Here is a 13,078-nt window from a genome sequence, read left to right as displayed (position 1 = left end):
AAGCAACAGCCGGTGGAAACGTCCCTTTAATGGCCACGGCAGCGCGCGGCGATCCCCCAAAAACCCCTTCCCGAGGGATGGGGGCCAGATCCTGCCCGGGGGGGGCCAGATCTTGCCCAGGGGGGTCTCACCCTGCCCGGGGGGGGTCAGGGGAAGTCGCTGTAGGGCATGGAGAAGGGGTAGAGCGGCGAGTAACGGGTGTCGTGCCACAGCAGCTTCTTCTCCAGGAAGGTGACGGTGTCCAGCGTGAGCACCAGCGTCTCGTGCTTCAGCATGCTGTGCACGTTGAGACCTGTGGAGGCACCGGGGGGGGGGCGTTGGGGGGTCCCCGACAGGTTTGGGAGGTCCCCGACAGGTTTGGGAGGGCCGCAGCCACCGCAAAGCTCTCACCTAACGCTGGGATCAGGTTGATGGTTTTCAGGTCGGCTGCCGCGGTTTCGATGTTCTCCGGCATCTCATTGCTGGGGACAAATGGGTGAATTTTTGGGGGGGGTGGTTCACGCACCCCCCCGGAACCCCCCAGCAGTGCTGCCTGTCCCTGGGGCTGCCTGTGCTGCCTGTACTCACACGTCGACGATGAGGACGGAGCGGCCCCAGTGCCGGTACCGCGCCAGGTCCAGCAGATACTGGGGGTCGGCGGTGGGGATCTCCAGGCTGTCGACGATGTGCAGATCATCCTGTAAGGAGGTGGGGGACGTTGTTGATGAAGTGTGTGGGGGGTCACAGCATCCCCAACCCCCCCAGGAGCCCCCCCAAAACGCTGAAGACCTCGTACCTGCATCAGCTTCACCGTCAGAGCCACCTTCAGCCCCAGCACCCGCACCTTCATGGGCAGCATGTAGTAGTAGCTGGTGGGACCCCGCGGCCCGTGGGCGATTCCCCCTGCGAGGGGGGTCCTGGCTCAGTGTGTCCCCCCCGCCCAACTCGGCCACAGCCCCCCCTGCGCCACGTCTGGGGGTCCCCCCCAATCCACAGCCACTCACCCCCGCGCCACAGGGGCGAGCGGATGCTGCCGTGCCGGGCCCGGCCCGATCCCTTCTGCCGCCACGGCTTCCTGCCGCCCCCCCGCACCTCCGCCCGCGTCTTCACCTTGGCGTAGCTCTGGGGGGGGCGGGGGGGGACACACCGGGACAGTTGGGGACACACACACATGAGGACAGGCCCCTCGCGAGCCCCACCCTCCCCACACAGGGAGGGGACCCCGGAGTCCTGGTCCCAGCTGCCTCCTCCGTGGCAAGGTGACAGGCTGCTGCCCTGTGCCCCCCCCACCTCCCACTGCCCCCCCCACCCCCAGACCCCTCTGTGTCCCCCCAGACCCTCCTCAACCTCCTCTTTCCTCCCCAGACACCCCCTCTGCCCCCCAAACCCCTCTGCGCCCCCCCAAACCCTCCTCAATCCCCTCTTTCCTCCCCAAACCCCCCTCTGCCCCCCCATCTCCCTTCCCCTCCCCAGAGCTCTGCTCTGCCCCCCCAGACCTCCCCTTCCCCTCTCCTGCCCCCCCCGCCCCTCCCCAGACCCTCCCTCAGACCCCTCAAGCCTCCCTGATCCCTCTCCCTCCTTCTGCCCCCCCACATCTCCCCTGCCCCTCCCCAATCCTCCCCCCAAGCGTGCGTCCCCCCCCTACTCACAATCCTCTTAAAATTCTTCTGCCACATCGCCACCGTGTGCAGGATGTCGAGCCTGCAGGAGACAAGGGACACTCAGTGAGGGGACACCCCTGCACACACACCCGGGGGCCCCCACGTCCCCGAGGGCTCCCCCCACGCCCCAGCAGCCCCCCTTCAGCCCCACCTGGGCCTGACAGCAAAGACACCAGGGTGGAGGTCGGTCAGGCCCCGGCGCTCATCGTCGTGGTGCCGCAGCGATTCCACCCAGGCCTGCACCGGGGAGCGGTGGGGGGGGACGGGGACGCTGCAGGCCCGCAGCACCGGGGACGGTGACAGCGCTGGCAGCAGCAGCTTCTCTGGGGGGGACACACACCCATATGAGCAGAAGGAACAGTGGCAGCTCCACCTGGAACCTCGGGTGGGGGGGCAATGGAAGGTCCCAGACACCCCACGCCCAAGGACACCCATCCCTGGCTTGTCCCCACACCCTCAGGGTGGTCCTGCAGCCCTGGTCCCTGGGTCACCCAGTCCTCGATGTCCCCAACACTATAGCCACTCATCCCCGACGTTCCCAGGATGCCCCCAGCCCCGTGGCCACCCAGTCTCTGATGTCCCCTCTTCCCTGACCCCACAGAAACTCTTCCCCACTGGCGCCACAGAAACCTGTCCCTGCTGCCCAGACTCTTGTGATCCCTGTCCCCAGTGTTCCCAGGATGTCTCCAGCCCCACAGACACCCTGTCCCCACTGTCCCCAGGATGTCACCACAGCCCTGGCCCCATAAAAACCTATCTCTGCTGCCCAGACTCTTGTCATCCCTGTCTCTGATGTCCCCAGCCCCACAGACACCCACCCCCGATGTCCCCAGGATGTCCCCAGCCCCACAGACACCCACCCCCGATGTCCCCAGGATGTCCCCAGCCCCACAGACAGCCCACCCCCGATGTCCCCAGGATGTCCCCAGCCCCACAGACACCCACCCCCGATGTCCCCAGGATGTCCCCAGCCCCACAGACAGCCCACCCCCGATGTCCCCAGGATGTCCCCAGCCCCAGACACCCACCCCACCGTCCCGGTTGCCCTGATCCAGGCCGTGCCTGTCCCTGATGTCCCCAATGTCCCCAGGACGACCCCGGTCCCACGGACACACACACACACACACACCCCTCTTTACTGTCCCCGCGGACTCACCCCTGCGGGGCTCGGGGGCCGCGGGGGGGGCGGCGGGGACGGACGAGACCTGCGGGAGAGAGACGGTGAGCGGAGGGGAGGGGGGGTGGGGGGTGTGGCGGCGGCCTCCGGCCTCCTCCCGGCTCCTTCCGGCCACCCCCCGGTCCCGGCCCCGGTCCCGGTCCCGGCCCTCACCCCCGCGGCCCCAAGCCGGCCCCGGGCCCAGGCCCTGACGGCGGCGGCAACGCGGGGCCCCCCCGCACGGATCATGGCGGGAGCGCGCGGCCGGCGCGGCGCGATGACGTCACCGGGGAGCGCGGTGCTACTTCCGGCGGAAGCGGAAGCGGCGGGAAAGCGGGAGGTGGGGGGAGAAGGGGAAAGGGAGGAGGAAGAGGAGAGCGGGAGGGCGGGGAGGGAGGAGAGGGGGGAGAAAGCAGGGGAGGAGTGAGAGCGGGGCCCGGGTGTTCCCCACGGTCCCTCCCACTCCGTTACCCGCCGGTACGGCCCACCCAGTGCCCGCCCCCCCCCCCCCCCCCCCCCCCCCCCGACATCCCCCCTCGTTACCCCCCAATATCCCCCAGTCCATTGTCCCCACCCAGTCACCCCCCCAATATCACCCACCCCATTGCCCCTCCATTATCCCCACCCTGTAACCCCCCACCCCAGTGCCCCCCACCCAGTTATCCCTCACCCCAATCTTCCCCACCCCATTGCCCCCACTGTTACCCCCCAATATCCCTCCCGTTATTTCCCCCCAATATCCCCCCTTATTTCCCCCAATATCCCCTACCTCATCACCCCCCCATATGCCCCACCCCATTATTTCCCCCCAATATCCCCCCCCATCACCCCCCCAATATCCCCCACTCCATTGCCCCCCTGCCCCATTACCCCCCCAGTGCCCCCCACCTCTCCCAGCCCAACCCTGCCATGGTGGGGGTGTCCCCCTGGGCAGAGCCCCCGTGGGGTGCCTGCCCGGCTTGAGAGGGGTGCTGGGCCGTGACTGAGCCGGTGTTGAGGTGTCAGGGCCCCCTCCAGCCCCAACCCCTCCCTGTCCCCAGGCAGGGCCTCGCACCCGAGCCACTTGCCACAGGGTGACCAGGCTGGGGCTGGTGGCACCACTTCCCGGCACCGGTGTCCCTTCCCAGTGCCCCTTCCCAGTGCCCCTCCCTGGCACCACTGCCCCTTCCCGGTGCCCATCCCCAGTGCCCCTTCCTGGTGCCCTTCCCAGCACTGCTGCCCCTTCCCAGTGTCCCTTCCCAGTGCCCCTTCCTGGTGCCCCTTCCCAGCACCACTGCCCCTTCCTGGCACTGGTGCCCCTTCCCAGTGTCCCTTCCCAGTGCCCCTTCCTGGTGCCCCTTCCCAGCACCACTGCCCCTTCCTGGCACTGGTGCCCCTTCCCAGTGCCCCTTCCCAGTGTCACTTCCTAGTGCCCCTTCCTGGCACCACTGCCCCTTCCTGGTGCCCCTTCCCAGTGCCCCTTCCTGGCAGTGGTGCCCCTTCCCAGTGCCCCTTCCCGGTGTCCCTTCCCAGTGTCACTTCCTGGCACTGGTGCCCCTTCCCGGTGCCCCTTCCCAACACACACACGTTCCACCGCAGCATCCCCTGGGCCACGTGGCACCGGGGCAGCCCCGAGCGCTGGGCGGGACGGCTGCCTCGACGCCCATCAAAGTGTAACTGGGCCGGGGCTGGCTGTGAGAGTGGGGTCACCCGGCAGCCCCCCCCCCCATTCTTGAGGGGGGGCTGCGCTGGGAGTGTCCCCCCGTTTCCCGGTGGGAACAAGGGTCTGCCAGGGCGCTTATCCCGGTCGGATCCTGCTCTCCAACGATAACCAACGGGGAACTTGGCGCTTGGCCCACAGTATGGAGCCAGGATAGGGAAGGGGTTGGGGGGCTGGGATGGGGAAGTGGGGGGGCCCCCCCATAACCATCTGGGAACACTTTCACACCCCCCCCAATGCCCTTTTGGTGAGCCAGGATCCGGCCCTGGCCCGGGGGTGGGTGGGCCGTGGCGGCCAAGTCACGGGGGCTGAGCCGTGCGCAGCCGTCCCGGGGGTCCGGGGGCGGGAGGGCCTTGGTGGGGGGGGGCCCATCGCCTGCCCATCCCCTTCTCCCCCCCATCCCGCCTCGATCCTGCCGCCTGTTTCTAATTAAATCCCTTCCCCGGCCCCTCGCTGGCGGCCCCTCAATGCCGGGGGGGGGTGGGGTGGTGGGACCCCCCACCCCTCTCCCAGTGCCTGGGGCTGCACGGGGGCATGAACTGCTCAATATTTGGGGGGATGCTGGGGGGGGGCTCTGCTTCCCAGCCCCCCCTTCTTGGCCGGATCCTTCCCCCCCTCCCCAGCTCCTCGCTGGCCCCCGGCCAAGGAAAGTCCTGGAAAAGTTTCCAGGCGTGAAAATCCCTTCGCCGAAGCATTGGCATTTTGGGGGAGGGGGGGGGTGTGACACCCCCAGAAAACCCTTCCCAAAAGTGGGGTGAAGGATCTGGCACCATCCTCCGGTTGGGATTTGGGGCCCAATCGGTGTTTTCCGAGTCCCCCACCCCACCAGTGTTTTCAATTTGGGGAGCCCAGTGCACCGGGAGGGTGTCCCTCTTTTTTTCTGGGGGGGGGTGTGTGTGGAAAGAAGAAAGAGGTGGCTGGGGAACCCCCCCCCCCCCAACTCTCGACGTGTCCCTTCCTGCTCCTGATGTCATGTGGCTTCGTGACAAAAAGCCACCACTGACCCACTTCCCCGTGGGGCACCCCCTGAAACCCCCCCACGAGGGCTGGGGCGGGGCCAGGAGCCCCCCCGTGCCCCCCCAGCCCCATTTTTGGGGTCTCCCTCCCCCTTGGGCACACGGGGGACTCAGTCACCCGCCCCAGACCCCCACGAAGGACCCGGGTGGGGTTTGGTGGGGGGGGACGGGACGGGACACGAGTGGCCTCGCCTCTCCACGGGGCGGGGGAATGGCCCGGGGCCGCCCCGCCCCCCCCCCGCCCCCGCTCCCCCGCACATGTTGCAACCGGTCGGCGGGCAGGAGCACGGCGCTGCCGGTACCGGCAGCGGCACCGGCAGCGGCACCGGGACCGCGAAACCAGCCGGTAAGACGCTGATTCCCCCCTCTCGGCCCGCCGCCGTGATTTACCCTCCACGCGTGTCCCGTCAGCGCCGACGGGAGCGGGGGGGCACCCACAGAGGGGCGGAGGGACCCCGGCGTTGTCCCCAAGGGTGGCCCCGGTGACGGTGCCAAAGTGGAGTGCCCCATGGGGACAAAGTGGGGTGCCCCACGCACGACACTCTAGGGGAGGGGGGGGCTCAGGGGGCCGGTCCCCCCCCCGGGACCGGCGGGGGGGTCTTCGCTGCCGGTCCCGCCGCGGTGCCGGTGCCGCGGCCATTGTCCCGCCGCGCCGGGGCGGGAAGCGGGTGCCGGGATCGGGCCCAGCTGTTTCAGCCCCGCCAACATCTGGCCCGCAGCTGGCGCCCCCCCCCCCCCTCCCCGGGAAGGAGGGGGGGTGGTGGGGAGCCGCCCCGTTGGCACCCCCACGGCTCCCCCCTTGTGCAACGCGCTAACGGCTGCGGCGAGCACCCGCCAGCCCCGGGGTGGCATCGCCGGCGCTGCCCTGGGGACCGTCCCTGGGTGCTGCTGGGTGCCCGGGAGGCCGTGCCCTCGGGTGGGCACCCGTGTGCCCTCGCTGGCACCCACCAGGGTGTGCAGCGGGGTGCTGGCACCCAGGGGGGTGTACAACGGGGTCCCAGCACCCATGTGCCCTCGCCAGCACCCACCCGGGTGCGTGGTGGGGTCCTGGCACCCGTGTGCCCTCACTGGCACCCATCGGGGTGTGCCACGGGGTGCCAGCACCCATGTGCCCCTCATGGCACCCACTCGGGTGTGTTGTGGGGTTCCAGCACCTGTGTGCCCTCCGTGGCACTCACCTGGGTGTGCAACGGGGTGCTGGCACCCACCGGGGGGTGCAACAGGGTCCTGGCACCCTTGTGCCCCTCGTAGCACCCACCCGGGTGTGTCGTGGGGTCCCGGCACCCTTGTGCCCTTCGTGGCACCCACCCGGTGCACAACAGGGTCCCGGCACCCACATGCCCTCACCGGCACCCACCGGGCTGTGCCGCAGGGTGCCAGCACCCGCTGCCCCCGCCAGCACCGACCTGGGTGTCCCGGTGTGCCCGTGCCCTCGGGGGTGCCCCGCTGCACCCCGCGTCCCGCCCGCGGTGCCGCCCCGGTGTTGGGGTGCTGCCGGCTGCACCCCCGTTCCTGCTGCACCTCCCGTGTGCCCCCCCCCGCGACCCGAGCCCCCCCCAGGTGGAATTTGGAGCAGTTGGCGCTGTCGGGGCCCTGGGTGGCCACCACTGGCCACGGCTCGATGCCCGGGGGGGCCCCGAGGTGTCGGGGGTCCCGTGCCGGGGTGGTTGGGTGGCGGTGGCCGGTCACGCGTGTCCCGCCACGGAGCTCCCACGTGTGTCCCCGCGTGCAGGTGGTGGCGCGGGGGGGGGGGGGGCGGGGGGGTGGATCCCGCACCCAGAGGGGCCCGATCCTGCCCGGCACCATCTGGCCGCCGCCGCCTCCGCGGCTCCTTAAACCCGGCGCTAAGCCCGGCTGGGCGCCGCCGGCCCAGGCCTGAGCCAATTTGCGCCGCGGTGGCCCAGCGGCCCCCCCGGGGCCAGGGTCGGAGCCGGGGGGGCTATTTCGGGAACAAGGGGCCCAGTGTGGTCCCCCGCGGCCCCTCCTCCCGCGCTCATGGCCAGGGGGCTCCCCGCCCCCCCCCCAACCCGGCCCTGCCCATGGGTGGGTGAGGGGCCGGGACCGGCCTAGGACCCCCCCAGGCCCTGATCCTGCCAGGGACCCCCCGGATACCCCGTGCCAGGGACCCCCCAACCCCGGGGACCCCCCCGGATACTCGGGTCCCAGTACAGGGTCCCACTACAGGATCCTGGGGCAGGATCCCAGTTACAGGATCCCAGTTACAGGGTCCCAGTTACAGGGTCCCGTTGCAGGATCCCAGTTACAGGATCCCAGTTACAGGGTCCCGTTGCAGGATCCCAGTTGCAGGATCCCAGTTACAGGGTCCCGTTGCAGGATCCCAGTTGCAGGATCCCAGTTACAGGGTCCTGTTGCAGGATCCCAGTTACAGGATCCCAGTTACAGGATCCCAGTTACAGGATCCCAGTTACAGGATCCCAGTTGCAGGATCCCAGCTGCAGGATCCCAGTTACAGGATCCCAGTGCAGGATCACAGTACAGAATCCCAGTAGAGGATCCCAGTACAAGGTCCCACTGCAGGATCCCAGTTGCAGGATCCCAGTTACAGGATCCCAGTACAAGGTCCCAGTTACAGGATCCCAGTTACAGGATCCCAGTTGCAGGATCCCAGTGCAGGATCCCAGTGCAGGATCCCATTATGGAATCCCGATGCAGGATCCCGGTGCGGGATCCCGGGGGTCCCCTCGCCCCCTCCCCCGCCCGTGCCCCCCCCACCCCGTCCCCTGGCTCCGCCCGGTGGCTGCAGCCGGGGCCGGGGGCGGCCGGTGGCGGGGCGGGCGGGGGAAGGGGAAGGGGAAGCGGCGGATGCTCCGCGGCGGCGGCGGCTGCGCCTCTGCTCGGGGCGGCGGCTCCTCCCGGGACCGGGGACCGGGACCGGGGACCGGGGGGGGGTCCCGGTGAGGCGGGAGCGAGGGGCGGTGCCCCGGCACCGGGCGCGGCTGCGCAAGAGCCCGGGCGGCGGCAGGAGGCAGCGCTCGGCGGGGGCGGCACCGGGACGGCACCGGGACGACACCGGGACGGAGCGGGCGGCGGCTGGAGGTGCGGCGGGGCACGGGGCTCCTTCCCCCCCACTCTCTACCCCCCCTCCCCGGACCACGGTCCCGCCCTGGACGCCCTCGGGGGTCCCGGGACCGGGACGGGGGGGAGCCGGGACGGGGGGCCCTAACCGGGGGCCTCATCCCTAACTTTGGGGGGGGGGACACGATGGTACCGTGTGTGTGTGTGTGTGTGTGTGTGTGTGTGTCCCAGTTAGGGGCGGGACACCCGGGACTGGGTGCCCCATCCCTAACTGGGGCGGGGGACACGATGGTACTGGGTGCCCCATCCCTAACTGGGCAGATGCAGGGACCCCCTCCCTAACCGAGGTGGGGGGACAGTACCGGGTCCCCCCCAGAGCAGGGGAAGGGGGCATTACTGTATCCCCTGTCCCTAACTGGGGGCTGCACTGTCCCCCCCACCCTAACTGGACGGGGGGTGGTACCAGCCCCTCCCCCCCCATCTGGGGGGGTCCCCATCCCTCACCTTGGCGGCTGTGGGGGTGTCCTGCCCACCCCCGGGGCGGGGGGAAGACACCCGGGGCTTCACCCCCCAGCAGCCCCCCCATCCCCAAGGACCGTGTGTGTGTGTGTGTGTGTGTGTGTCTCCGCGGTTTTGCTCACCCCGAGGTGCCACCTCCGGCCACCCCCGTGTCCCCGTGGCGGTGACAGGACGGTGCCACCGGCCACCCTCCGTTCCCCGGGGCTGCTCAAAGGTGCATCTCGTACCGCCGCCGTCAGGATTTCCTTTTTGAGTCATTTCTGCCGGGCCAGCGCAGCTGCTGCGCGCCTGGATCCGGCGCCAGGCTCCTCACCGAACCAGATGTGCCCCCAGATGTGCCTCTGCCCCTCCGCCCCCTTCCATTTTCCCGCCGTCGGGGCCACCCCGGCACCATCCCCACCCCGTCTCTTCCACCCCGCAGGTCTCCGCAGCCCGGCATCACCGGCGCCATGGCCCGGCAGCGCTGAGATCGGCGGGACGGGCGGCAAGTGGAGCCGCGGCCGGCGAGGAACCATGGGGAGCATCTACAAGGAATATTTCAACACGGAGAAGATCCGGGAGCACTACAACTACACCAAGGAGGGCTCGGAGAGCTCCCCCACCACCTCCCGTTGGGTGGTGTCCATCCTCATCGTCGTGTTGTGCTGCTTCATCGTGCTGGAGAACCTGCTGGTCCTCATCTCCGTGTGCCGCAACAAGAAGTTCCACTCGGCCATGTACATCTTCATCGGGAACTTGGCCTTCTCCGACCTCTTGGCCGGGTTGGCCTTCATGGCCAACATCTTACTCTCTGGGGCCACCACCTTCAACCTGACGCCGGTGCAGTGGTTCGTGCGGGAGGGCACGGCCTTCGCCACGTTGGCCGCCTCCGTCTTCAGCTTGTTGGCCATCGCCATCGAGCGCCACGTGGCCATCACCAAGGTCAAGGTCTACAGCAGCGACAAGAACTGCCGGATGGTGCTGCTCATCGGGGCGTGTTGGGTGATCGCCGCCGCCATCGGCAGCCTCCCCATCATGGGCTGGAACTGCATGAGCGACCTGCGGGATTGCTCCACCGTCCTCCCCCTCTACTCCAAGCGTTACGTCCTCTTCGTCATCACCATCTTCACCCTCATCCTCCTCACCATCGTGGGGCTCTACAGCCGCATCTACTGCATCGTGCGTTCCAGCCACGCTGAGATCGCCACCGCCCAGACCCTGGCCTTGCTCAAGACGGTCACCATCGTCCTGGGAGCCTTCATCGTCTGCTGGCTGCCCGCCTTCATCATCCTCCTCATGGACGCTTCCTGCCCCGTCCGGGCATGTCGGATCCTCTACAAAGCGAACTATTTTTTTGCTTTCGCCACCCTCAACTCGGCCGCCAACCCCATCATCTACACGCTGCGGAGCAAGGACATGCGCCGGGAGTTCCTGCGGGTGCTGTGCTGCTGCGGGGCCGGGCGCCGGGACCAGCCCCCCGGGCGCTGCGGCCTCCCGCTCCGCACCTCCAGCTCGCTGGACCGCTGCACCCCGAAATACGAGTTACCCACCTCGCCTATCACCCGCGAGTGTACCACCTCTGTCTAGGGGGGTCCTGCCCGCCCCACATGCCCGCCCCACACGGCTGCCCCATGCCCGGGGCAGTGGTACGAAGGAAACGGGGTGTGGGGGGACATTTTTCTAGGTACGAATGGACAACTGCACCTTCAGCCCAGACGTGTGTGTCCCCCCCAGCCCCGGGCATCCCTCCCGGCGTTGCCGGTGGCCGTGCCGATGCTCCGACCGGGATTGCCGTGACCGGTGCGTGTGCGCGGGCACAGGCACACGCGTGTTGCTCTTCCCACGCCCTGCCCGAGCCCCGGGGCCCCCGCGGGACCTGTCAGACGGGTCCTGGGGCCCCTCCCCGGCACCCGGCTCCCCGCGGCACCCCTGGCGCCAGTGGCAAATCCTCTGCCCCCGGCTGCTCCCCGGCACCGTGGGTGGCTCCGACCGCTGCTCCAGCCGGGGCGGGGGGGCAGGGGGTGCTGGGGGGGGGGTTGCTGGGAAAGCCGGGCCTAGGCCGCTCACTGGAGGAGGGGGGACATGACATGGGGACCCCCACGTCCTCCCGCCCTGCTCCACGGTCCTGCCGCGTGCTGGCACGCGGAGGGGGGGGCCCCGTTGTGACCGGCTCTGCCGGGGCCCCACCCCATCCCTGTGACCCCCCCCAAAAGCACCCCCACATCCCCAGTGACCCCCCCAGGGGCGATGATTGTATTAAAATGGTATTTCTCCATCTGCCTCCGCCTCCTTCCTGGCCTGGGGACCACCGAGCCCCCCCCGGCTCCCTTGTGCGCCTTCGGGGGGGGGACAGGGCTGGGGGGTGGACGACATGGGGGGACTCCAAATTTGGCTCAACACTCGCAGCTTTCCCCAGCAGGAACCTCGCGGCGCCGGGCTGAGCATCCCTCTCCCTGCTCCAGGCATGGGGTCGGGTCCTTCACCTCCGTCCTGAGTGCCAGCACCCGGGGGGGGTGTGGGGGGGCCGCGGACCTTCGGCCTCGCCCCGTCTTTCGCTGCTTCCCCGTGCGCTGGGGGGTGATGCCGCTGCATTGGCCCCGGCAGGCGCTTCCTCGCTGCCGTCTCGCGCGGCTCCAGCCTCGACTGCAGCTGCTTCCCGCCGCCGCGGCGGCATTTTGGGGAAGCCCTGAGCCACGTCGGGGGAGTGGGGGGGAAGTGAGGGGACACGTGTTGCCCCCCCCGCTCCCCACGGCCCTGCTGACCCCCTCCCTGCTTTTGCAGCCACCTCGACCCAGCGCTTTGTGCTCCCCGGTGCTGGCGCGGGCTCGGCACGCCGGTGCCGGCGCCAAAACTTTTGATGCCCCAATTTGGCCGAGTTTCCTCCCTTGGGGTGTACAGAGGAAATGGGGGGGGTGGTGTTTCGTTTCCTTTCCCCCACCGCCGCCGTCGGGTCGGGTCCCTGTCATGGCACCCCGCGGGCGCCCCGGCGGTGACCTGTGGCGTTTCGGCCGCCCCCGCAGCACCGGGGCCCCACGCCGGGCCCTCGCCGCCTCCGCGGGCAATGGGGAGGGGAAACTCCACCATTTCCCCATCGCCGGGGCTGCGTTACTGGGCATGAGGACCCCCCCCCACCGCCAGCAGCTGACAGAGCCCCCCCAGGATGCTGAGAGCAGCTCCTGACGGGAACGGGGGGGCAATGGATGGGGGAATCCCGCGGGAATGGGAAGGGCCGTGGCTGCTGGGATTCATTACAACCGGGCGGGAGCCCCGGGGGGGGGCATCGCCTGTTCTAGGGCCAAGAAAAGTGTGTAGGGGGGGTGTCAAGCTCCCCAGTGAGGGGCTGAGCTGGCCTTGGGGGTCTCTGCGCCACCTCGCCGAGGCGTGGGGGGCCGTGGGGGGCCAGCACGGGGCTGTGCCGGGGGTTTGCGCTGCGTTGCCTGCAGCGGGTTGGGTGTGTGTGGGGGTCCCGTATGGCCCCCCCGTGGCTGGGTCCCAGCCTGGGGGGGGCGGTCACTGGGTGCTGTAGAGCAGCCCTGGGGCTGCACCCGGCTGGGCAACCTCATCCTGTGTGTGTCCCCCCCCCATCCCTGCCATGGTACAGCCCGTGCCCCCCCCGCCCCCCGCCGTTTCCACTGTGCTATGGCGAGTGGTACAGCCCCCCCCCCCCCCCCGCAGTGGTACAGCCCCCCCCCCGCAGTGGTACAGCCCGTCCCCCCACCCCCCCGCAGTGGTACAGCCCGTCCCCCCCCATCCCCGCAGTGGCACAGCCCGTCCCCGCTGTGGCCTGTCCCCCCCCCCCCCCCTCGCAGTGTCCCCCGTGTCCCCCCGTGGTACGGCCCGTCGCCCCCCCCCCCCCCCCCCCCCCCCCGCAGTGGTACGGTCCCCCCTGAGGCGGCCCCTCCCGCCCGGCCCGGCCCCTCCGGGCCGCGTCTCCCCGGGCCGCCCCGCTCCGGCCGCCCCCGGACAGGAACCGCCCCGCCGGTGGTAGGGGGGGTCCCCCCGTTCTGCCCGCCCCCGGGAGTGGCCTCCACCC

At 70.0% G+C, this 13,078-nt stretch overlaps 2 protein-coding genes across 3 annotated transcripts; one reads left to right on the top strand and one right to left on the bottom strand.

Moving 5' to 3' along the window:
- Positions 1-8: 8 nt before the first annotated feature.
- On the bottom strand, positions 9-3,076 carry MRPL4 (mitochondrial ribosomal protein L4). Its single transcript, XM_074854776.1, has 9 exons — positions 2,971-3,076; positions 2,797-2,845; positions 1,792-1,963; positions 1,629-1,680; positions 984-1,101; positions 776-882; positions 568-677; positions 391-461; positions 9-292 (listed from the first exon to the last, which is right to left on the bottom strand). Exons 1-9 carry the CDS (start codon positions 3,043-3,045, stop codon positions 147-149), a joined length of 900 nt encoding a protein of 299 aa, XP_074710877.1. The 5' UTR covers positions 3,046-3,076; the 3' UTR covers positions 9-146.
- Positions 3,077-5,768: 2,692 nt separating this feature from the next.
- Positions 5,769-11,318, top strand: S1PR2 (sphingosine-1-phosphate receptor 2). 2 transcript variants are annotated; one of them, XM_074854744.1, is made up of 2 exons: positions 5,769-5,857; positions 9,488-11,318. In XM_074854744.1, exons 1-2 carry the CDS (start codon positions 5,770-5,772, stop codon positions 10,630-10,632), a joined length of 1,233 nt encoding a protein of 410 aa, XP_074710845.1. In that variant the 5' UTR covers position 5,769; the 3' UTR covers positions 10,633-11,318. The 2 variants fall into 2 exon arrangements, with proteins under 2 accessions (XP_074710845.1, XP_074710846.1); XM_074854745.1 differs by lacking the exon at positions 5,769-5,857 and adding an exon at positions 8,334-8,568.
- The last annotated feature ends 1,760 nt before the right edge of the window (positions 11,319-13,078 follow it).

The sequence above is a fragment of the Strix uralensis genome, chromosome 38 (genome assembly GCF_047716275.1).
Source record: "Strix uralensis isolate ZFMK-TIS-50842 chromosome 38, bStrUra1, whole genome shotgun sequence".
NCBI classification, from domain to species: Eukaryota; Metazoa; Chordata; class Aves; order Strigiformes; family Strigidae; genus Strix; species Strix uralensis.
This window is presented reverse-complemented; position numbering and strand designations above follow the sequence as displayed.